This window comes from Podarcis gaigeae, assembly GCF_964106915.1.
Source record: "Podarcis gaigeae genome assembly, chromosome: 11".
Taxonomy (NCBI): Eukaryota; Metazoa; Chordata; class Lepidosauria; order Squamata; family Lacertidae; genus Podarcis; species Podarcis gaigeae.
Window position 1 is genome coordinate 9,105,415 of NC_139687.1, and position 23,943 is coordinate 9,129,357.

The 23,943-nt window shown below is 44.1% G+C and overlaps 2 protein-coding genes and 1 long non-coding RNA gene across 4 annotated transcripts in view; 2 read left to right on the forward strand and 1 right to left on the reverse strand.

The window, feature by feature from the left end:
• The window catches only part of LRRC2 (leucine rich repeat containing 2), a 79,453-nt gene extending 70,380 nt beyond the window's left edge, over positions 1-9,073 (forward strand). For both annotated transcript variants that reach the window (XM_083702113.1, XM_083702112.1), the window contains exons 8-9: positions 1,915-2,051; positions 7,327-9,073. In XM_083702113.1, the coding sequence (XP_083558239.1) occupies positions 1,915-2,051; positions 7,327-7,376 (187 nt within the window). In that variant the 3' untranslated portion in view covers positions 7,377-9,073. The remainder of the gene's footprint in view (positions 1-1,914; positions 2,052-7,326) is intronic.
• The window catches only part of LOC310826833, a 338,675-nt gene that overhangs the window by 250,658 nt on the left and 64,074 nt on the right, over positions 1-23,943 (forward strand). The gene's annotated exons all lie outside the window — the stretch shown is intronic.
• The window catches only part of LOC310826808 (cryptic protein-like), a 189,445-nt gene that overhangs the window by 119,118 nt on the left and 46,384 nt on the right, over positions 1-23,943 (reverse strand). The window lies entirely within an intron of this gene.

Here is a 23,943-nt window from a genome sequence, read left to right on the forward strand (position 1 = left end):
CATGGGGGCTAGTAGGGATCTGAATATTGAGCCATGGAAGTGTGCCAGGAGGAGCAGAGCTCACATATTGTGGGAATGTTAAGGATAGTAAAGGTTGTTGAATAATTGGCGTGGCTAATTGGATTGGACCCCAATTAGGCGCAGCTGCTTGAATGGAAGCCCGGCACACTTCCGTCTGGCGCCTCTGCTGCCGGTCCTTCGTCCTTCGTCAGCCACAAATGCAGAGCTTTTACCCGCAGCGTGCTGTTGCTCCCCGGTGTTTAGCAGATCAAACACACCTAGGCGTCAGTGTGTTTATAACTCAGTTTTTATTCGTGCAGTAAAACAATTACAGAGCTTTCCTGGACTCAGCTCGCACATTTTGCTTTTGTCTCTTTCGGAAGCAGAGACAAATAGGCAGTGAGATAAAGCCACTCCCACCTAGTAGTCACGCCTCAGGAATGGAGAGACGTCACTCAGAACTCCTTAACCCTGTGAGTTCTGAAACTAGTCACAAAGGTAAAGGTAAAGGTATAGAGACCCCTGACCATTAGGTCCAGTCGTGGCCGACTCTGGGGTTGCGGTGCTCATCTCGCTTTACTGGCCAAGGGAGCCGGCGTACAGCTTCCGGGTCATGTGGTCAGCATGGCGAACCAGAGCAGCACACGGAAATGCCGTTTACCTTCCCGCTGGAGGGGTACCTATGTATCTACTTGCACTTGGTGTGCTTTCGAACTGCTAGGTTGGCAGGAGCAGGGACCGAGCAACGGGAGCTCACCCCGTCATGGGGATTCGAACCGCTGACCTTCTGATTGGCAAGTCCTAGGGTCTGTGGTTTAACCCACAGTGCCACCCGCGTCCCATTAAGGATAGTAGGAAAGGATATATTGAATAGGTATCCTTCCTTCACTCTAGTGAGTGATGTAGCAGAGCAGATCCCCCTCAATATACCAGGAAGCTAGTTTGCAGATTCATTTGAATCTCTTTAGTTAAGTGATCCAATTTGGCTTGCCCAGATGGATTATTCCTGGTGTCCCCTTTTATCCCTCTTAAAAGAATAAAGAGACAAGAGTCTTTCCTTAAAAGTAACAAGAAATTTACTCACATTCAGTTCACAATTAGATCCCCGAAAGGCTTTCCTTAGTAGTTACATAACAGTCTGTCAGTTTATCTCACATGGAGAGTGAGCTCACGTGCTGCTGACTGAGAGCCAGCAGACAGCAAAATTATATGAAGAGAACAAAATGGCTGCAGGCGAGCAGCATGGCAGAAAGAGAGCAGCAAGCAAGAGAGAAAATGGTTGCGTGACTTGACTTTTATGGAGTCAGCCAGGGCCACGCCCATCTCCCAGGTCACATGCAGGGGGAGGACGCTCTAGACCAATGGAACAGGAAGTTACACTGACTGGATGTCCCCCTTGCCTGTGCCCACTCTAGGGAAATAAGGAATGTTGCATTTGACTGTTCCAATGGATTATATCCCACACATATGAATCTGGTGTTTTTCCCCTTCATAATTCTAGCTAACTCCCTTGAGTTAAAATATTTTTCATGGTTTCCCCTGCTTCAGATTGCTGTGCAAAATTGAACTGAGAGGGTGGAGTCATATTTTTATGCTCCTCAGGAGGTAGAAAATATGTCTTTTAATTCAATAATTAAGCATGTGCTCTCAGTCTTGTGCATGTCTGCCTCCACAAGGCTACTTCTGAATTAACGTTTATTCTAGCTAATTAGCATGAAAAGTGTGTGGCTTCTATGCGCACAAAAAGAGTAGCAAACTTTTGCCCATAGATAAATTGACTTTGCTCAGTAACCAAGTAGGAAGAACGGAAAATTTATAGGGCAATAAATCATTTGGCATATAGCAAGTTACAGTCTGCTCATGATAAGGAACATTATATAACCCTCTTCATGCTAATATTTCATTTTTTTGCAGATTTATAAGCCTCAAGGATAACCCTCTTGAAACAACCTCATTTCAAGAGATTGACGAAATAACAGAAAGTGACCGTGATCGTGAGCTGTTTGAAAAAGAATTTATGAAAGCCTACATTACAGACCTCAGAGAAAGAGGTACAGACATATATCAGTGAGATTGCAGCCTAATTTCCTTTTCATTCCAGTGTATTGAGATGCTAATTTCAACCTGATTTCTTCATCACATTAGGGAGGAAAGTTAGTCAATTATACACTGTGATCCATGTGAGGTGTTTCACAGAGGATCTGGAATCTGGCACAGAGTCAAAATCTTTGAGAATAGCCATTTAAAACAGAAAGCGAGTTTCTCGGTCATTTAATGGAGGTGCGCTTGAAATCTGCAAGTAGTGCATATAAAAAGGAAAAGGCTGGGAATTAAAGATTTTATTTTTCACCCTGTAAGGCTACTTTCCTCTCACTTTTCCTTTGTCACAGTCATGTCATTTGGTACATAGCTGCGTACATCAGCTTGAGAGGTGTGTGGAAGAAGAGAAGTCAATGAATAATAACAGTCCCTAAAGCAGCTCTGCCCCATTATTTAAAAACTCTTAAGGTAAAGGTAAAGGGACCCCTGATCATTAGGTCCAGTCATGACCGACTCTGGGGTTCCGGTGCTCATCTCGCTTTATTGGCCGAGGGAGCCGGTGTACAGCTTCCGGGTCATGTGGCCAGCATGACTAAGCCGCTTCTGGCAAACTGGAGCAGCGCACGGAAACGCTGTTTACCTTCCCGCCGTAGCGGTACCTATTTATCTACTTGCACTTTGACGTGCTTTTGAACTGCTAGGTTGGCAGGAGCTGGGACCGAGCAACAGGAGCTCACCCCGTCGCGGGGATTCGAACTGCCGACCTTCTGATCAGCAAGTCCTAGGCTCTGTGATTTAACCCACAGCGCCACTCTTAGCCAAGCATATAACCATTCTTATCTGAACTTAAGAAAATCCTGCTGGATCAGGCCAATGGCCCACATCCTGTTCTTACCCAGATGTCTTCTGGGAAACCGGCAAGCAAGACCTGAGCACAGGACCTGAGTATGGTTTCCAGAAACTGGCATTTAGAAATCTGGTTACCAGATTTTTTTCAATGAATCTGGGGACACTTTTTTTTCCTTTTCTGGAAGCTGAGTAGCAACAGGGAGTCAGTAGTGGGGATGGTGAGGCAAAAGACCCTGGGCCCAAACACACATGCATATTGTATAAAGGTGCTAAGCCCTTCTTTCGCACCCTGTAAAACATAAATGCGCAGAGTTTTTTAAAAACTGGGCAATGGTGCGCCGCACGCACGTGACTCCTGAGTCTTCCCCAATCTCCTGCCCCCTTCCCCCTTTGTTTTGACTGATCGGGGGAGGCTCGGGAGTCATGGGCGGCTGGCCGTTGCCCAGTATTTAAAAAACCCTGCGCATTTATGTTTCATACAGTGCGAAAGAAGGGCTTTGCACCTTGCCTGGCAGAGAAACCGTGCGCCTTGCACCCCTCCTGGGCAATGCCTGCCTGCCCGCAATTCTCGAGCTTCCCCTGATCTGTCAAAACAAAGGGGGAAGGGGGCAGGAAATCTGTACCGCCGGACATCCCTGGTTCCCCCTCGGCAGTGGTGGTGGCAGCGAGCAGCTCCTGAAGCCAGCCAGAGCCAACTGCGATACCAGGCTGCCTCTGGGCTGCTGAGGCTGCCGCTGCCACGTTTCCTGGGGACAGATTTGCAAATCTGGGGGCATTCCAGGGATGGAATTTGTCTGGGGACAGATTTGCAAATCCAGGGACTGTCCCCGGGAACCGGGGATGTCTTGTAACCCTAATTAGAAGCATCTCTGCCTCCAACCATAGAGGCAGAGAATAGTCATCATGGCTTGTACCCACTGATATCCTTGCCTTCCACGAATTTGTCCGATCCTCTTTTAAAGCGATCCAAGTTTAAGAATGTGCCAACAACTACAAAATTATAGATCATTATACTCATCTGCCCTGGCTCCACAAGGCCCCGATTATTTCCAAGAAAGCCAATTTTGTGCTAAACCATGTATAGAGCCTTGGCACATATTTGTCTTGCCAGTAGAATTATTTCTCATATTATGTCCTGGAGCCAAAGAGTTTCTATTCAAGCAGTGGTACTTCTGAAGCTGCTTTCCCTAGCCCAGCACCAAGCCACATGAAAAATGGTTTTATTGATACCGTGGTACCTTGGTAGTCGAACAGCTTGGCTCCCGAACAACTCAGCTCCCGAATGCTCCGGTTTGCGAACATTTTTCAGAAGCCCAATGTCCAACGTGGCTTCCATGGCCTCCAATTGAGTGCAGGAAGCGCCTGCGGCCAATCGGAAGCCACTCCTTGGTTTTGGAATGTTTTCGGCAATCAAACGGACTCCCAGAATGGATTAAGTTCGAGAACCAATGTACCACTGTGCTGCCATAATGGGCCAGCCCTCAGGTTTACTTATATTCAAGAATGCTACATGTCAGAGTGACCTTGGGTCTGCTGGATCTGCCCCTCACTTTCTCAAGAGTCCTCTGGATTAGGCTCCTTAACTACGCCAACCTGGAACCTTATGGTTTCAATGGGAAAGGGGAATTTAAAAACTACCAATGAGAAAACAAATAGTGAAAAATGATCCCATCTCCTGCTTTGGCCAGTTGTCAGAGCTTTGAATGCGATGGAATGTGACCTCTCCCTCCCATTTAGGCTTCCTCCAACAAAGCCCACTGAATATTTGATCAAAACTAGCCCTCTTTTACTTCCCATTCCATATAAACAAAATTCACAAGTCATGCATTTCAAATTAAGACTGTGAATAGATGGTAACTTTTCACCCCAAGTGCTGTTCTTAGTATCATTTGTGAAAACACCCTAAGCTGGATCCGATTGCAAGAATCCAGTTGGGAGACATCCCTGTAATTCACAGAAGGTAGGTATTCAGTAATGATCATGTTGGAGGCATCACACTTATCGAACTTAGTGGATTTATAGACAGATAACTCTGTGCTTTCTTATCAGTTTTGGAAACTCCGTGTGGACTCAAACTGCTGGATATTGGTTTTTATTGTCAAGTGGCCAAACACTGCCATAATCTTTGCCATTTTTTACGGCAAGCAGCCCATTCATGCTTCTTGAAAATAAATAATTACTCCAACTGGGAGCCATTGAGGGATTGGGTTAACAGCTGGATTGCAGGAAGACAGTCTGAGGCAGAAGCTTTAGGGGGAAAGATTAGGAAGGTTGTGTGTATAATTGTGTTAGGTCAGGAGTAACTATACATGGCACTCTAACAGACTTTATGACTTGTCCAAGCACATAAAAACAGATGCCTACGAGAGTCTGACTTGAGACAAGTCATGAAGTTTGTTAGAGTGGCATGTACAGTTACTGCTTTAAACAGTACATTGTCCGTTAATAATGAAATATTAGGAGAACAAGCAAGACCTTGATTTTTTTTTTGGAATTAGACTATGTGGAAACTGAAACCTCATATATGCAGGTGAGACTAGTTCCTGACCCAGAGACAACATCAGTTGCTTTATCACAGGCCTTCCAGATGTTGCTGGACAACAAAAAGCCATGTGGTGTAGTGGTTAGAGCAGGCTTCCTCAACCTCGGCCCTCCAGATGTTTTTGGCCTACAACTCCCATGATCCCTAGCTAGCAGGACCAGTGGTCAGGGATGATGGGAATTGTAGTCTCAAAACATCTAGAGGGCCGAGGTTGAGGAAGCCTGGGCTAGAGTGTTGGACTAGGACCTGGGACATGAGGGTTCAAATCCCCACTTGACCATCATGAAGCTCATTGGGTGACTTTCGGCCAGTCACTGCCTCTCAGCCTAACCTACCTCACAGGGTTGTTGTGGGGATTAAATGTGGGGAAGAGAGAACTATGGACACCACCTTGATAAAACAGTGGGATATAAATGTAATAAATTAGAATTATAATATAGCTGCCGTCATCCCTGACCATTGGCCACGCTGACTGGGGCTGATGGGAGTAGAAGTCCAACCACATCTGGAGGACCACCATCTCTGTTCAGCTCCTGGATGGTGAGGCATTGTTCAAAAGAGTGTTTCCCCTGATGCTATCATGGTCCAGCCTCCTCCTCTGTCAGCAGAACATGATTCTTGGTTGCTGCAGCTCAGGGGATGGGGAGGGTAAGAGAATGGCCTCTGCTTCACCATGGAAAGAGTCACTGTTCCTGAATTATGCCTTGTTGCCTTGGAGCTATTCAAGCGACAAGCTTTGTCTCTAGTTCAAGGACAAATAAGTCAAGGAGATCACAATAGTCATATGGCTGACATAGGGATGGGATGCTTTGATTAGGCCACCATAATGTTACAAGGGGCCCAATGAGTTGGGAAAGCCACTTCCTTCGGGCGAGTAGAGCTTTGGTGTAAAGCAAGGATGGGAAACCTACAATCCGGAAGAAGCCACTGGCTCCTGGCTCTCACCAGCCCCTGTCAACAAGGCCAACATGAGGGCTCGGCAAGGTTTACCTCGCCTGGGCCAGTTCACTCCAGCGGAGATCCCTCTGTGAGCTGCATTGAGCGTGACCACGATTTCCGGCGTCTGCGCAGACGTGGTTTGACATGATTTCTGGCACCTGCATCTGCGCAGACACAATTTCTGGCACTGCGGAAGTGAGTCTTCACGCTGTGCAGGTTTAGCGCAGTGCGTGGGGACTTGCCGAGTGGGCGGCTTGGCTTGGTTTGGGGGCAGCTTGTGGGCCCATGGGCCTTAGGTTGCCTACCCCTGGCCAACATTATGGGCTGATTGGAGTTGGAATCCAACAAACTTTGGGGAGCTACAGGTTCCCCACTCCTGGTTTTAAGCTTTTTTCATTATCTTTCCTCCCCTAACTTGTAACTTAAGATCATTTTTTTCTTTTCTCTCTGAATAGCATGATCAGTTGTTTTCTTTCAGAATTTTTTTAAAATATGGATACTACATCTTTCCCACATCCTTAAACATATTATTTTCTCATAGGGGATGTCTTCTAGGGCCATTATAACCTTCCCCAATTTTATTATTATACTTATATATATCTGAAATGACAGTCCTCAGAGCTGAACCTAGTGATCAGATAGATTGTAGAGAACTGCGCAGGGCACCTTGATTACTTCTGTTTGTGTGTCTGGCATCTTGTGTGGAGCTTATCATGTGTATTTATTCATTTCATAAAATTTATATACCATTTGATTGTAGTGATTTACAACACCTCAAAGTGGAGACGGTATATCCATGGGTAGGGAACGCTCCTTGCAACAAAAGTTATTAATTTAAAACGTTTGGAGGATTTGGGTGGAGGTTGTAATTGTTTCAAGACCTGCCTAATCAAGTAAGCTACGAGCATTCAGAGATAGACAACTAACATAGTATACTTCTATTTTTCTCTTTGCAGAGACTGTTCCTTGCTACACTACAAAAGTATCACTTAGTGTCCAAATATGAGATCTGGGATTCATACATCATCAGACCCAAAGGTTTAATTTTGCCATAACAAATGGGGAAAAACATCTTTAGTGTTACTGTAAGTGCCAATATAAGCTCTGAAGAAGAAGAAGAAGAAGAAGAAGAAGAAGAAGAAGAAGAAGAAGAAGAAGAAGAAGAAATCAGTGTATATGGGATTTTTGTTGCATTAGCTTCAAATGACCAGGCTACGATGTGATAGTTGTAATCACCATGTGACTCTGTCTACCATTACAAAATGTTTCTTATGTGAAAATAGTCGATTCTTTAAAATGCGTGAGACACTGTAATTTTTTTAGACCAAAAACAGGCACCTGAATTAAGATCTTCCCTTCTGTACTGACCATTTCTGTGTATGTGTCCGGTCTACTGCAGCACTGTAAGAATCAATGCCTAATTAAAGCTGTTTTCCAAGCAGAGGGTTTGCTGCAAATGCCAGGTGTCCAGGACTAGTGTATCTGACACTTACAGCTCACAAGAGGACTATACCAATCCCCCCAGCTGGGTGGGAACAGCACACCATCACTATCAAATCAGTGACTGTGCTGCTCAGTTGATACCATTTCCTAGAAGTACCTTCTCCCACTTCCTATTTAGTGGGACAGTCACCAGGGAAAGCTTCTGTCTGAACAGAGCCTTGGCTAATGGCAATTTCCCTGTAATTGTATCCTCGGAGAAAAGGTGATTGCTTGCAGTTAACGTGTTTACTCTGCTGTTCAGAACTGTCTTTTCCCCATGCTGCTTTACAGATGAAATTACTGTCAGAAATATAGAGACTGCAGTGCAGAATTCTGCACGGATATGCCAGATGTGTGCACAGTTCTGGGGTGTTGTTGTCGTCCCCCCCCCCCAAGTCTTCTCACAGCAGCTTCAAACCTTTTTGAATGCAGGAGGGTTTAAGAAAGCAATTTGCAGTTGAGCATGGCTCTGGCAAAAGTAAATTAGAACAGAGTAAACAAAGAAACAGGGCCTTTTTGCTGTGATTGTTGCAGCAAGAGTTTGTCTCATCCAGTGCTGCTTCCTAAACACCCCTGGGTTGCTTGGGATATAGAGCACAATCGGGAAATGCCATTTGGGAATGCGTTTGATTGTATTTTCAAAATCTTCATTAAGAGCAATAGCTAAGTATGCCAACTGAGTAGAAAAAAATAGCCTGGCCTGTTCTTGTGTATTTCACAGCAACTTGATATGCAGAATTCAGCTGGTAATGATTTTTTTCTTGCTGCAAACAGCTTCAGCACTTGCCAGTAACAGGTGTATATTAAGCTACTGCTGAAGACATAGTTATAGCTGCCAGTTGAGAAGTTGGCAACCCAAATTATGACACAGCGGCAGTTCTTCTGACAAGTAGCTTATTACAATTTGAGAGATTTGTTAGAACCATAAGAGAAAAAAGAGCTCAGGAAACACGTTCCAGCTTTTAAAAAGCTAGAGTAATGTTTTAAAACTAGGCACTTTTCATTAGTATTGTTAATTCTGAAATGGCAGTATTTTTCTGTTATAAAAATATTTTTATTTTGTTTCAGTGTCACAGCCGTAAGTTCACTTTCTCTTATGACGGTTTAGTTGTTTTGTAGTCTGTCGTAACTTTTTTTGTATGTGTACAGTAGACTTTCAAAATGATTTTGTTTTGCATAGTTATTTTTTTCATTCGTTCAATAAACCATACTGATAACCTGCGCAGCTGTGAAGTTGTTTGATTTGTATGACACTCAGCAGATGTAGGCAGGTGAAAGGTTGAACAGACAGCTTATACTACCACATAAACATAGCAAATACCCATGTCATGTACAATGAAGACTGCAATGCTATACACACAGGCCTGGTGTTGTGGATCGAGGGCCCGACCCCCGCTATGTGAAATAAACACACAAGGACACGTGATATAAGGTTAATGGGCAAGAAAAGGCCACAACTTTATTGATTACAGCAGTGAAAAGGTATTGGCTTAGGCATTGGATGACTATAGGAGGTGGGTTTATTCAACAGTAGGTGGAGCTTGTTGATGCTAATCCAACTATAGGCTCACCCCTGATGTCACGGAGGGTCGTGCCATGGCCTCCCGCCACGCAGGCATCGGACGGAATACACGACCGCCAGATTCCTTTAACGGAATAACCCACGGTAGATAGCATAGGCGATGGCCACACCTAGCCCTTGACACACATGAATCCAATGCCTAACCTACCCACCAATACCACAAAAGTTGTGACGATTGCTACGAGGTAGGCGAAAAAACCAAAAAGCCTAATGCCAAATGGAAAAATTCCTACCAGGCCCCCCAGACAACCGGGGCGACCAACCTAAGGTCCATAAAGGTAAAGGTAAAGGTACCCCTGCCCGTACGGGCCAGTCTTGACAGACTCTGGGGTTGTGCGCCCATCTCACTCAAGAGGCCAGGGGCCAGCTCTGTCCGGAGACACTTCCGGGTCACGTGGCCAGCGTGACATCGCTGCTCTGGTGAGCCAGAGCCGCACACGGAAACGCCGTTTACCTTCCCGCTGGTAAGCGGTCCCTATTTATCTACTTGCACCCGGAGGTGCTTTCGAACTGCTAGGTTGGCAGGCGCTGGGACCGAGCAGCAGGAGCGCACCCCGCCGCAGGGATTCGAACCGCCGACCTTTCGATCGGCAAGTCCTAGGCGCTGAGGCTTTAACCCACAGCGCCACCTGCGTCCCACTAGCAAGGCCAAAAAACCTAGACCCTGAGCTAAATGGGAGTGGAGGGTGGGTGACTCACTGTGGGACGATGACGACTGAGGAGGAGGCGGAGCTGGAGCCGCAGCATTAAGCTGCTAAACACGCCCCCCAGAGACACCTGGTTGGCTGCCTCCGGTGGGCGTCTATATCTTCTGCCTGATACAGAAAGTGCCGGCCAGGGTGTGAATCATCCCTGAGAATTTTCCTCACTCTCCTGAGGCAACGTTCTTCTGCTATTTCATCCAGCAGATTCATGGGACAGCCCATAATATATTGTGCTGTATTCACCACCCTCAGTAGGCACTTCCTAACAGATGATGTCAAACCAGCGTACCATACCATGATGCAGTATGAAAGTACACTTTCTATTGTTGACCGGTAGAAGGAGATCATCAAATGTTGATTGACATCGTTCTTCTGCAATACTCTGAGGAGATGGAGTCTCTGTTGGGCTTTCTTTCTTTCTTTTTTTAAATGATATTTATTAAGAATTTGAAAGTTACAGAAAGGAAAAAAAAATAATTAGACATAACAAAACAATACAAAATAAAAAAATTCCTTCCAGTAGCACCTTAAAGACCAACTAAGTCTTTAACAATACAATACAATACAAAAACAAAAACACTACATATATATAACAAACCAAAACAAAAACAGTTAAAAACACATTCGATACTTTCAATATTATCTTTCATTAACTTGTTTCAGCGACTTCCTCACACCTCCCTTTTTTGTATTCCACTTCAATTAATTGTTTCAGCAAATCCTTTCCATCTTCCTTAATTCTCTGTCCTATAATTTATCTTAACACATTCTAACCTTATTTTTCCCTTTAATCCCTTTACATTTTATTGTACTTAATTCTTTATAGCATTTCTGCTAAAGCCATATAACTTCATTCCAACATCTTTCTAACATTCATTAATTTTACAGTGTTTCTGTAAATAGTCTTTAAATTTTGGGCTTTCTTAACCACCTGAGTTGTATTTATTTTCCAAGTAAGGTCTTCACTGAGATAAACTCCTAGGAATTTAAAGGAAGAGACTCTCTCCACACAGCCCTCCCTGATGTACAGCGGGGCTAGTTCTCCTCTCTTCCTCCGAAAGTCCAACACCATCTCCTTTGTCTTGAAATTTCAAGCCCCTCTTGAAATGGTGGTGACTGAAATTAGTGGTACTTAAAAGAGCTTAATTTTGCCTGGATTGTGCCTTCAGGATTTGCAAGCAAGCAAGAATGTAGTCACCAATAAATCAGCATTCTTGAGGGGTAAATAACAAAGTTAGTAAGTCGTGGTTAGTCACATACCAAGAATGCTGAAAAAGAAAATACAATTATCTTTCCTTTCCTCTTGACCAGTGACATTTAAACGCCATCTGGAACTTGAGAACTTTTCACTTCAGGAAAAAAGAAAAGCGTCCATTTATCATATGTGCTGACAGCATTTCATATAACGTGATTTGCTACGAACAGCCCTCTGGTACAGGTTGCATGCACCAAGAGGCCACGAAAAGATGAAATCAGTTTCAGTTGCAAGAATTTAATTGTTAATACAAAGCACCCAACAGGAATTAGAGTACGGCGACGGAATCATTTTACTTCCAGCACCTGAAACAGTAGAACATTGACTGGCATATGTTCCATAAACTCCAGCTGTTTTTTTCTTCCACCTTCATTTATATATTTATACTTATTGAATTTATATCCCAACATTCAAGTTTCCTGGCAGCCACTGGGTTGTTCACACACACACACACACACACACACACACACACACACACACACAAGCAATCACCCTTAATTAAAACCTTTCCACAACTTAATCGTATTAAACAGAGGTAGGTAGGCAATGCAGTGCATTCCAGACATGGACTACAAGTTGATCAGTCCCAGTGGTGCAAGGAGAAAGATTGTATTGGAGCTGAGAGGCAGAAGTGATTCATGCGGGACATGGAGGAAATGGGTGGATTGGAAGAAGAGGTGCAGAGAGTTGCACTGCTGGGATGAGCAAAAGATCTAAGCCCCGTTCAGGCCTTCTGCTTGCACCTAAAACCTCCACACAGTCAGGGAGTATGTTGTCCAAGTCACTATCCCATATCTGGTGAAGCAATATAGACATGGAAATTGCTTTGGAAATTAAGGGCAGTTTTGTGTTATGGCAAAAGAGTATTCACCAGGCATTCAAAGAAAAAAAAAGTTATTGGACTGGTAGTGATTATGGTGCCTTCCATATGATTTAGGACAGGGGTGCCCAAACTTTTTTCAAAGAGGGGCAGATTTGATGAAGTGAACATGCATGAGGGCCGACCAAAGTTGTTGAGCTTCTTTTAGGATTGAAGTTGCGATCTTTTGAAAGGGTTTTGCCCCAGGACATATACTGCCATGGGGGCCAGATTAAATTGACTCCCCAAAATGGACTTTGGACATGCCTGATTTAGGACTACAACTCTCATCCCTGGTCAAGGGACATTCTGCCTGGGGCTGAAGGGAATTGTGGTCCACCAGCATTTTGTAGAGGGGTAGGCAACCTAAGGCCCGTGGGCCGGGCGCGGCCCAATCGCCTTCTTAATCCGGCCCACGGACGGTCCGGGAATCAGCGTGTTTTTACATGAGTAGAATGTGTCCTTTTATTTAAAATGCACCTCTGGGTTATTTGTGGGCCATAGGAATTCATTCATTTCCCCCCTTCAAAATATAATCCGGCCCCCCACATGGTCTGAGGGACGGTGGACCGGCCCACGGCTGAAAAAGGTTGCTGGCCCCTGATCTTGTGTGTACTACTCTGGCTACCCCTGTCCAAGCTGCTAACTCCATTCATTATCCCTTTAGAAAACAGAGCTCATTATCTTAGTAAGTGAAGTTCATTATCTATTGCTCTCCTCTTGCCTTGGGTTTTACATTGAGCTTGTTTCGCTGGGTAAGATTAAGTGCTCATTGAAGCTTTTTTTTTTTTGGCTGACCTGGCCACTCAGAGGTCACATTAGATCTAGACTGTGCTGCGCCTGGATGTATAAAAGCCTTCCTATTATTTAGTGCTGGCTTTATTTCTTACATTTTATGGATTATCCTGAGACATTTAAAAATGGGTACATGGGTCAGACAGATCATTTATAATTTAATTGCTGTAGTTACAGCTGACTACGCTTGGAGGAAGTAACAATCTTTATCATGCTTTGTTTAGAAAGAAAATCTGTATAATTGAGTTCTGGAACTACCTTTTGGCTTCCTTGTTTTTGGTGTCTGTAGTAATTAATTTCTCTCTTGAAGCACTAATTGCCTTGGGGCAATTATCATACATCTATGTTCCTTACACTCCTTGGCGTACTGTTATTGTCGAAGAATGTTAATACATTTCTGCTCCTATTCTGACAGGACCTTGTTGTGCGAGTTACAGATGATGCAGACCCATTATTCTTGCATTCTCTTGCAGTTTCCAGTCAGATGAAAGTCATGTCAGGCTCTTTCCTTTGTGTTCCAATAAATAAATAAATAAATAAATAAGCAAGCCACTTGGCAATTCTAACCTGGGGCTCCCCTAGATGACCTATTTATCAAGCATTCCTTCTGATTTGCTGGCACACAGCTTACATGTCAGTAAGATGATATCTGGCCTTTATTTAGGATTCATTCTGATTTGCGGGTGGCGCTGTTGTCTAAACCACTGAGCCACTTGCGCTTGCCGATCAGAAGGTCGGCAGTTCGAATCCCCGCGACGGGGTGAGCTCCCGTTGCTTGGTCCCAGCTCCTGCCCACCTAGCAGTTCGAAAGCACGTCAAAGTGCAAGTAGATAAATAGGTACTGCTCTGGCGGGAAGGTAAACGGTGTTTCTGTGCGCTGCTCTGGTTCGCCAGAAGCGGCTTAGTCATGCTGGCCACATGACCTGGAAGCTGTCTGCGGATAAACGCTGTCTCCTTGGCCTTTAACGCAAGATGAGCGCCGCAACCCCAGAGTTGTCTGCGACTGGACCTAATGGTCAGGGGTACCCTTACCTTTACCTGATTTGCTTATGGGGTGGTTGACATTGACAATAAGCATTCTCCCTGCATCAGTTCTGATTTGCTTGTGGGGTGCTTGCCTGTCTTCCCATTAATAACTTCTGCCTCCCACACTTTTGAGAGCATTTTCCCAACACTTTCCGAACTGCTAAAAGTCTCTTTGTTGTGCTAGGGCAACAGAGCCCTTTATAGGTAAACAGAGCCCTTTAATCCACTCTAAATGCTCGAGCCTCAAGTTCTGGTATGTACAGTCTAACAATCTAGAGGTGCCCCTGGAAGCATTCTTTCAAAGTAGAGTAACATTGTAATTCGGGCACATCTACCCAAAGGGAAGTCCCAGTGAATTTCCACTAAGTATGCAAAGATAACCAACATGGTACCCTCAAGATGTTGTGGACTATGAACCCCATTCTTGTTGGCAGTTGCTTGCTTGCAAGTGTGAACCAGGAACTGTGGCAGATCCTGTAACATTAAACAGTTCAGAACCCCCAAAGATCTTGGAAGTTCCTGTAGCTGAGACCATTAACTTCCTTGCTTACAATCTTGGCTGCTCCCATGCTGGAATGACTTCCAGAAGTGAAAACAACACCATTGATATTCTGCATGAATCCACTCCAGGGATGCAATCCATCAAGCATTTCTATTGTACAGCTTCCTTTCATCTCTGTGGGCTATTCACAAGGGTCACATTCAAAAAGTTATGTCCTGCCACAGCAATGTTCCTGCACAATACTTTTCTTTTGATGTCTGAAGAGTCAGCAAGGATCACTTGCAGAATTTTTAGCTTGAAAATCTAGGTTAATATTTTTTTAAAAATAATTTTTAGCTTCCCCCCTTGAAATCTGTTTACTTTTGTTTTAACCTTTTCATCTGAAATCCACTGACTATTTAGAGAAGCATCTCTTATGAAAAAAAAGAAAACAAGTCACTGGTAATGTCTTTTTAAAATCATTTCTGCAGAGATAAGATCGGGAAGTGCCGATAAAATTTTAAACAAGTCATTTATTGAGTTTCAAGCTCATTTATTTAATAATAATAATAATAATAATGATAATAATAATAAATTTTTATTCATACCCCGCCCTTCCCAGTTTAAAAACAGGGCGGCTAACAGCAAATATAAAACATAGATTAAAATGCAACTTAAAAACAGCATAAAACAGCATAAAATACAACATAAAACGCAGCATCAATATCAATACAATTAAAAAATTCAGGGGTCAGCTGGTAGAGCACTGGGTCATATGCTCCCATGGCAAGGAGCCCGTGAGGAGCCTCGCTGCAGCATTCTGCACCCGCTGGAGTTTCTGGGATGGTTTCAAGGGCAGCCCTGAGTAGAGCAAGTTACAGTAGTCAAGCCTGGAGGTGACCATCTCATGGATCACTGTGGCCAGGTCAGGGCGGGAAAGGGAAGTGACCAACTGCTTGATACGGAGAAGATGGGAAAATGTCACCATACTCATAAATGGCCAGCCAGATGTTCCAGTTTTGCACCAGCCTGATGCAATTTTGACACCTATGGCTTGATTTGGATATAAAGGAAGGCTGTACAGTGGTACCTCGGGTTACATACGCTTCAGGTTACAGACTCCGCTAACCCAGAAATATTACCTCAGGTTAAGAACGTTGCTTCAGGATGAGAACAGAAATTGTGCTACGGCAGCGCAGCGGCAGCAGGAGGCCCCATTAGCTAAAGTGGTGCTGCAGGTTAAGAACAGTTTCAGGTTCAGAACAGACCTCCAGAACGAATTAAGTTCTTAACCCGAGATACCACTGTACGTTTCAAAGATAAAGACACTTGATTGGAAAGACCTTGCCCCTCTACAGTAGCTGCAGTTTCAAGCAAAGTGCCGAATGCCATAGCTTGTCATGTGTTGTGCAATCTCCTGCCATTCATGCAGTCTGATGATGTGGACAGGTGCTTTCTATTATGTGAGCTTAAGACTGTAACCATAGTAATTGGGGGGATGGGACCAAGTCTTTTGTTATTACATTGTGAAAGGAACAGGAATATGTCTTTGCAAATATAAATTGGAAGCTGAAAAGGCTTTGGTCTCCTGTGAAATTAGCTTCTTTCTCCCTAAAAGTATTGTCTGCCTTTCTCTACAAAAAAAAAATCTCTTTGTAACCTGAGACTTAGAAAATTATGATTTTAAAAAAGCCATTTACAGAAGGCGGGGAAAAGGATAAGGGAGAGCAAGGTGAGAAGATATGCCCGAAAGAGAGAAAGGGAGAAATCAATTGGGGTCAACATGGCAGAAGAAATGTATTCTCAGTAATTTCAAGATGGAATACAAATTCTTCCTGCTTTGGGGATTAGAGGTGTCGAAGAAAGCTTTCTAAGCTTCCTTTGCCGTTTGTAAAGCAAATCTGAAAATTTACCATAATTGAAACCTGTTTGATTGCTGACTTCGTTTTTATTGTAGCCGGACAGGAGTCTGTTGAAGGAGAAGCTGCGTGGATCAGAGAAGATGCTTTCAAAGAGGCTAATTGTATCAAAGGGAGGTAAGAATCGGATTATCTTTGATATGAAAACCTCAAAGATTTCTTAGACATCCTTTGCTTTGACCAAGAGATGACGAACAGCTATATTATGGATGGATTGTAGTTTGTAAAATGCTCTCCCCAGAGAGGCCTACCAAGTTTCTGTGGCAAGCAAAGACAGCTTTGTTCTCCTGTGCAGTTTGGCAGCACCAAAGGTTTTAATCTGTTTTTGTATTTTTGTATTTTTCTATTTTTTACTTGATGTTAAATCACTTTGGGGCCTTTTGCTGGGAAGTGGTGAACACATTTAATAAGCCCACTTCCTGGTTTCAGCTGCTTCTGATTATGCTGACCCTAGACTCAGCTATACAGCTGCAAATAAAAGGTTTAAAGTGTGTTGCAAAATGCAATATACAAATGTCACACTAGATGGCGATGGTAAGCTATGGAAAATTCAATATATTTTTCAAAACTTTTTTTTAATGTTTAAGCGCTCCTGCCGAGCGCACAGCTGAGTCTGGCGTGCAGCAGGTGCTACAACTTCTCTGTCCAGGCATACTTTGGAGCGCGATGGGATGCTCTCGGCTGCCCCGCAGGGAGGTTCGATAGCTCCCTCCGGCTGCCTGCCGGGGCGAGGCTGTCCTGGGCTATTGAGGCAGCAGGCAAGAAAGGCCCATCAACCCTGGCTCAGTGGGCTGTTATAAGTAAAAAAAAAAAAACCTGCTCCTTTTCCCTTATGGGGTACCCAAGAGCCCATATAGAGTCCTTTTGTAGGTTCTCTATCGGTAGGAGAAACCAACAGAGACCAACCAGAGAATATTGAGAAGCAAAGCAGCTAGTAAGCCTGATCTTTATTAACTGTTGCAACAGGGTGTTCCCCCACACACAGGAGATTCGAGGAGGACCCAGAACAAAGGTATGTCCACCCTTACATAGACATTTTAAATTGCCCGCCCTGGAGTCCAAGACCACCCCCAGAAACATCGTACATACATTACAGAACGGGTGTAGCCCAAGACCACCCCCTAGATACATCATACCTGCATCACAGAAAAGGCGGTCTACAACAGAAATTTGAGTGCGTTGTTTATCTCCTGTCAGGCAAGTTACCTGATTGCATTATCTGGGTTTTGGCCACTCTTTTATTATTATAACTACTTAATTCCTGAATCTAGCTCACAGGTCACAGGCTCACACCCTGTTCATATCTTGAATATGCCCTTAAGACAGGATTTGTGAGGGAAAGAGACAATGGGGAGGTTTTCCCACTTTGACCTTGCAGAGAAATATTTGAGGTCAATTTGTTCGGGACCTAATCTGTGGGGTTTCAGACATGTGGTTTATATATACAGTTAAGAACATTATATGTAATATATTATATATAGAGATAAAGGGACCCCTGACCATTAGGTCCAGTTGTGACCGACTCTGGGGTTGCGTGCGCATCTCGCTCTATAGGCCGAGGGAGCCAGTGTTTGTCTGCAGACAGCTTTTCCAGGTCATGTGGCCAGCATGACTAAGCCGCTTCTGGTGAACCAGAGCAGCGCACAGAAATGCCGTTTACCTTCCCGCTGGAGCGGTCCCTATTTATCTACTTGCACTTTGATGTGCTTTCGAACTGCTAGGTTGGCAGGAGATATCATATATATATGACCTTAAAATTATTATAACAGGGCAAAGTGGAGCATGACGCTGTGGCCCTGTCCACCTCCAGTGCTCGGCAATGGTGAGAGAAGGGCCGGATAGGAGGTGTGGGTCCCTTTGATGAGTTGCTCCACCTGCCCCAATGGAAGTGGAGGGCATCTGCCCACCCAGGCTCTAGTAATTTTATAACAACAACAACAACAACAACAACTTTATTTATTTATACCCCACCCATTTGGCTGGGTTTCCCCAGCCACTCTGGGTGGCTCCCAACAGAATAATAATAATAATAATAATAATAATAATAATAATAATAATAAAGCAATAAAATATCAAACATTAAAACTTCACTAAACAGGGCTTCCTTCAGATGTGTTCTGAAAGTCAGATAGTTGTTTATTTCCTTGACATCTGATGGGAGGGCGTTCCACAGGGTGGGCGCCACCACCGAGAAGGCCTTCCTCTGCCTGTTTCCCTGTAGCTTTGCTTCTCGCAGTGAGGGAAACGCCAGAAGGCCCTTGGGGCTGGACCTCAGTGTCCAGGCTGAACGATGGGGGTGGAGACGCTCCTTCAGGTATACTGGGCCGAACCCCCCCACAAATCCCACTCACTTAGGCATTTTCTTCCTTTTCTGCCCTCCTGTTGTCGCTGCATCTGTGACTGGAGCTGTTGGGGAGGCTGCACTGGGTTGCCATATGTTTGGGTTTTCCTGGGCATTTTACTGCTTACTGGAAATCTGCAGCTCCCCCGATGCAATTACAGGGGCCCCAATCCTGGATATGTCCTGGAAAACCCAGACATATGGTGACCCAAGGTAATCCCAAAGTAGGCATCCAAACACTATGTTTCTGTTACAATATACAGTGGTACCTCGGGTTACAGACACTTCAGGTTACAGACTCCGCTAACCCAGAAATAGTACCTCAGGTTAATAACTTTGCTTCAGGATGAGAACAGAAATTGTGCTCCAGCAGTGTGGCAGCAGTGGGAGGCCCCATTAGCTAAAGTGGTGCTTCAGGTTAAGAACAGTTTCAGGTTAAGTACGGACCTCCAGAACGAATTAAGTACTTAACTTGAGGTACCACTGTAGCCAACATGCAATTGTTTCCAGGCTTTAAGCTTCACAGTGAGGGCCCCACAGACCTATCTACAAAATCACAAGTGAAAAGGTACCTGCGTCAGGCAGCTACAAGCTAAACTTGCTGGAACTGAAGAGGTATTTCAAAATAAAAAAGAGAGAGAGAGAGAGAGAGCACTGTTGCAGTGAAAACAATTAGAAATTGGAGACTTAAGAGAGTCACTTTGGAAGCTACAAAATTATGAATGCAATGACCAAAACTTGCAATGCATTCAGGGTAAAAAAAAATATGCAAAACAAAGCTAAGGAATTAATTAAGATCTTTAGGAGCTATTTCCACTGGGCTTGCCCATTTTGAATAAAGTCTCAGCATCATGCACTAGATGCGCACGTCCTGTTTCAATCCACATTTTGAAAAGGTTGAAGGTGTGTTAAGTTTCCATTTGAACATTGGGGGTGGAACCATTTACAAAACTGGAGGCAGTTCTGCGGTTCTAATGAGGAGAAATATTGATGTGTAAAATATACCCATGAAAGCATACAGTTTAAACATTAAAGTGAGCCTATTAGAAGAAGGAAGGTGAGTAATCAAGGCAGGTGGGAGTGAGGGAAAAGACCAAACTTTATTCTTCCACTGTCAGAATGATTCATTTTTATCACTTTATGTTAGCTGAGCCAATAAAGGCATCTTGATCTCTTTCATCTGGTTTTTCATCTCCTACCTAAAATGCCATTAAGGAGTCCCTATAGTGGACTGCAATATGGCCTGCATAGTAATGAGATAAAATCTTCTTCAGCTATTCCAATTAGTTTAATTTTTAATTGACCTAAGAGAGTGTCTTGTTTGCAATTAGTAAGAGGAGTTTATTCATGGTAACATAAGCCGTTTCTTCTTCCAAGAGGTATTTCAACCCAAAGCACATAAGAAAAGTAAATGTGAGAAATCTACTGTTGCTGTTTGTTCTTGCTTGTGCTTTTTAAATGTTTGTGTAGCAGAATGTACTTTGAAATGAACTCATTAACACCATAGGTGGCCCTTTTAGAAAAAGAAAAATGGCATATTTTCTAATATTGTAAAGACAAGAACAATAGAGGACTTGCTGGGATAGAGTAAATCATGCTTGGTGCAATTTTGCGGTGTTAGTTTTCCCCTACTGATTTACAAACTGCTGTGGGTAATTTTCTCTAACCTCCAGCTTGCTCTTCGTGTCTCTATTAACATTGGGGCTCTAACGGCATGTTTCCAGGGCTGTGCGTTGTCCCTCAGTTTCACTTCTCTTCTAACAACTTGCACAAAAGACACAGTAGGCATTATTACTACCGAGGCGAGTCCAAGTGGCTTTGAAATGGCAATTTGCCTCTTGCGTTCTGCTCTTCTATTAACAGAGAGATCAGCATAAAATGGTCATTAGCTACAACTGACTTGTGAATTTGTTTGCTCCATGTGGCCTTCTGGATGTTTCTGGACCACAGTTCCTATCACCTCATGTGGTCCAGAAACAGGTTCCTCATCCCTGCTCTTAGTGACAGTCTAGCTTTTTGCTTATTGAGATGACTAACTGAGAGGAAATTATTTTCGACTGGGTTATTTTTGTAAAGGAGTCCAGGTAAGGGCCTTGGTTTGATGATACTACCTCTGTGGTGGTGTCGTGGTCTCTTGGTCTCTTGGGCTTGCCAATCGTAAGGTCGGCAGTTCGAATCTGTGCGATGGGGTGAGCTCCCATTGCTTTGTCCCAGCTCCTGCCAACATAATACAGTGGTACCTGTCTCATGAGGCAGAGCATTCCACCAGGCTGGAGCCAGTGTTGAAAAGGCCCTGGCTCTGGTTGAGGCCAATCTGACTTCCTTAGGGCCTGGGACCACTAGAGTGTTCCTGATCCTATTTATGGACCTAGACATAGCAGTTCAAAAACATACCAGCGCAAGTAGATGTGTGGCAGGAAGGTAAATGGCATTGCCATGTGCTCTGGCTTCCATCATGCTGTCCTGTTGCACCAGAAGCAGTTTAGTCATGCTGGCCACATGACCTGGAATCAGAGCCGTCTTTCCCATACGGATTAGTGGTTCATTGCACCAAGGCTCCGGCCTCTCGGGGCGCCCTAGCGAGTGGGAGAGATGCATGGCTTTGCTGGCAGCCTCCCCTTTTCCTGCACGCCCACCAGCTGCGCCCTGCCAACTATATGGCTGGCGGACATGCAGCTTCCCTCCCAAGCCTCTGCATCTGTTGAAGACAGCCCTGCTCCCAGTCATTGTCCTCCTCCTGCTTCCTGGCGAAAGGCGGCACGCAGCCTTCCCGGGCTTCCTTCTCGGGCGTCCTGACACCGGAGAGCATGTCCGCAAGCACGTTTTCCTGCTTGATTGCCACCACCACGCCATGGATCGGGGTGGTGGGGGAGGCAGAGGACATTTTCCATCGCCCCCTGCCTTGTTTTGGAGTTGCCAGGGGGCGCCAGAGGGATCTTTATACCATGGTGCCAGATATGCTTAAGATGGCCCTGCCTGGAAAGCTCTTTTGCAGACAAACACTGGCTCCCTTGGCCTGAAAGCGGAGATGAGAGCCGCACCCCACAGTCAAATTGAACTGGACTTAACCATCCAGGGGTCCTTTCCCTTTCCCACCTCTGCTTTGCATGCAGAAAGTCTCATGTTCAATCCTCAGCATCTCTAGGTAGAACCTCTGCCACTAAGTGTAGTGTGTCGTCATCATTTAGTCGTTTAGTCATGTCTGACTCTTTGTGACCCCCTGGACCAGAGCACGCCAGGCACTCCTGTCTTCCACTGCCCCCCGCAGTTTGGTCAAACTCATGCTGGTAGCTTCAAGAACATTGTCCAACCATCTCTTCCACTGTCGTCCCCTTCTCCTTGTGCCCTCCATCTTTCCCAACATCAGGGTCTTTTCCAGGGAGTCTTCTCTTCTCATGAGGTGGCCAAAGTATTGGAGCCTCAGCTTCAGGATCCGTCCTTCCAGTGAGCACTCAGGGCTGATTTCCTTAAGAATGGGTAGGTTTGATCTTCTTGCAGTCCATGGGACTCTCAAGAGTTTCCTCCAGCACCATAATTCAAAACCATCAATTCTTCGGCAATCAGCCTTCTTTATGGTCCAGCTCTCACTTCCATACATCACTACTGGGAAAACGATAGCTTTAACTATACAGACCTTTGTTGGCAAGGTGATGTCTCTGCTTTTTAAGATGCTGTCTCGGTTTGTCATTGCTTTTCTCCCAAGAAGCAGGCGTCTTTCATTTTCAAGTGCAGTACAATCCAGTTTTCTATGTTCTTAACTGTATATATACATATGCATTTGTTTATTTTTAACTAGTCTAATGCCATTATTAAAAAAGGTGTAGAGAGAGTAGAAGAAAATGGTGATTTTTTTTTAAATGTAGTGACAATGTAACAAGAACATGGTTAGGAGAAAGAAAGAAAAGCAATCTCTGCAGAAGGAGAAACCGGAGCAAAAATGAACCAGGATTTTCAACTCAAGAAGGCAGAGGCAAACCAAACTGTTCAGGTGAGATTTTTTCTAACTCTAAGTTCCTATATTGGCAACCAATTTTGCCTGGCCTTCTTTATTTCTAAAATTTGGAGGCAGTTATCACGGGGGAATAATGAATCAATACCTTACCTGTGTACGGATGGGCAAATCTATCAATTTCAATTTCTCCCATTTTTCCAATTTGAAGTTCCATTCTCCACATTTACACACCAGTCTTTTAAAAAGTCATTCTGAAAATTCATCAGCAAATTTATCCCAATGTGCACGTTTGCATGCAATTTTGCCAAACAGACACTTTTATGCAATGCAATTCCTATTTTGTATTCTTGCTTGCTATGTTCAATAATAAATTTATTTGCATGCACACTTTACCCTAGTGTGCAAATCTGTGTGCACATTACCTGTCTGGAGAATTGCACTGCAAAATTTGGAGACATTTGGAGAAATCAGAAGGATGTTTTGTGGAAACTGGGAAGGTTTGCCTTTCAAAGCAAACCAGATAAAATTCTCTCTTATCCCTGTTCCTACCTCCATTTCCTTTTCTTGTCCTCTTTGTTTATTCTTTTAGATTACAACCCCTTTACAATCATTTTCTGTAAGCCCTCATTCTTTGTGAAGCACCATGTGCATAAAGGCTACTATGCAAGTAATAATTTGGTTCTTTTTTTCTTGCAGAGGGCAAAGAGGCCCAAAATTCACATTTGGTTATTTGTTTTCAGAACGTCATTACTGTTCCTTGACTTTCCAGTTGCAAAAGCAGCTAGACTCCCCCTTGCAGAAGTTGGAAGAAGGCTAAAAACTGCTGAAAACTAATGAGATTGGTGAGCATAAGAGAGAAGACACCTTTCTCCGACTTGTGATGTGCGTGGCCTAATGAGGCAAGGTTTTCAACTGGAAAACACTTTGTGTTCCACAGGGGATTTTTTTTTTTAGGTTTGGTGCTAGTTCACTGCATTAAGAAATTTAAATGAGTGTCATGGATCATAAAATGGGTATTGAATTTCAGCATGTGCAAGACTAGGAGACTCAAATCTACATTAGGTGACTGTAAAGATGGAGCACTGAATGCAGTGGCTGATTAATAGGTATGTCCAGTATACACAGAATTCGGCCAACCTCTCGTTAACTGAGGGGGATACCTTTGAAAAAATGACAA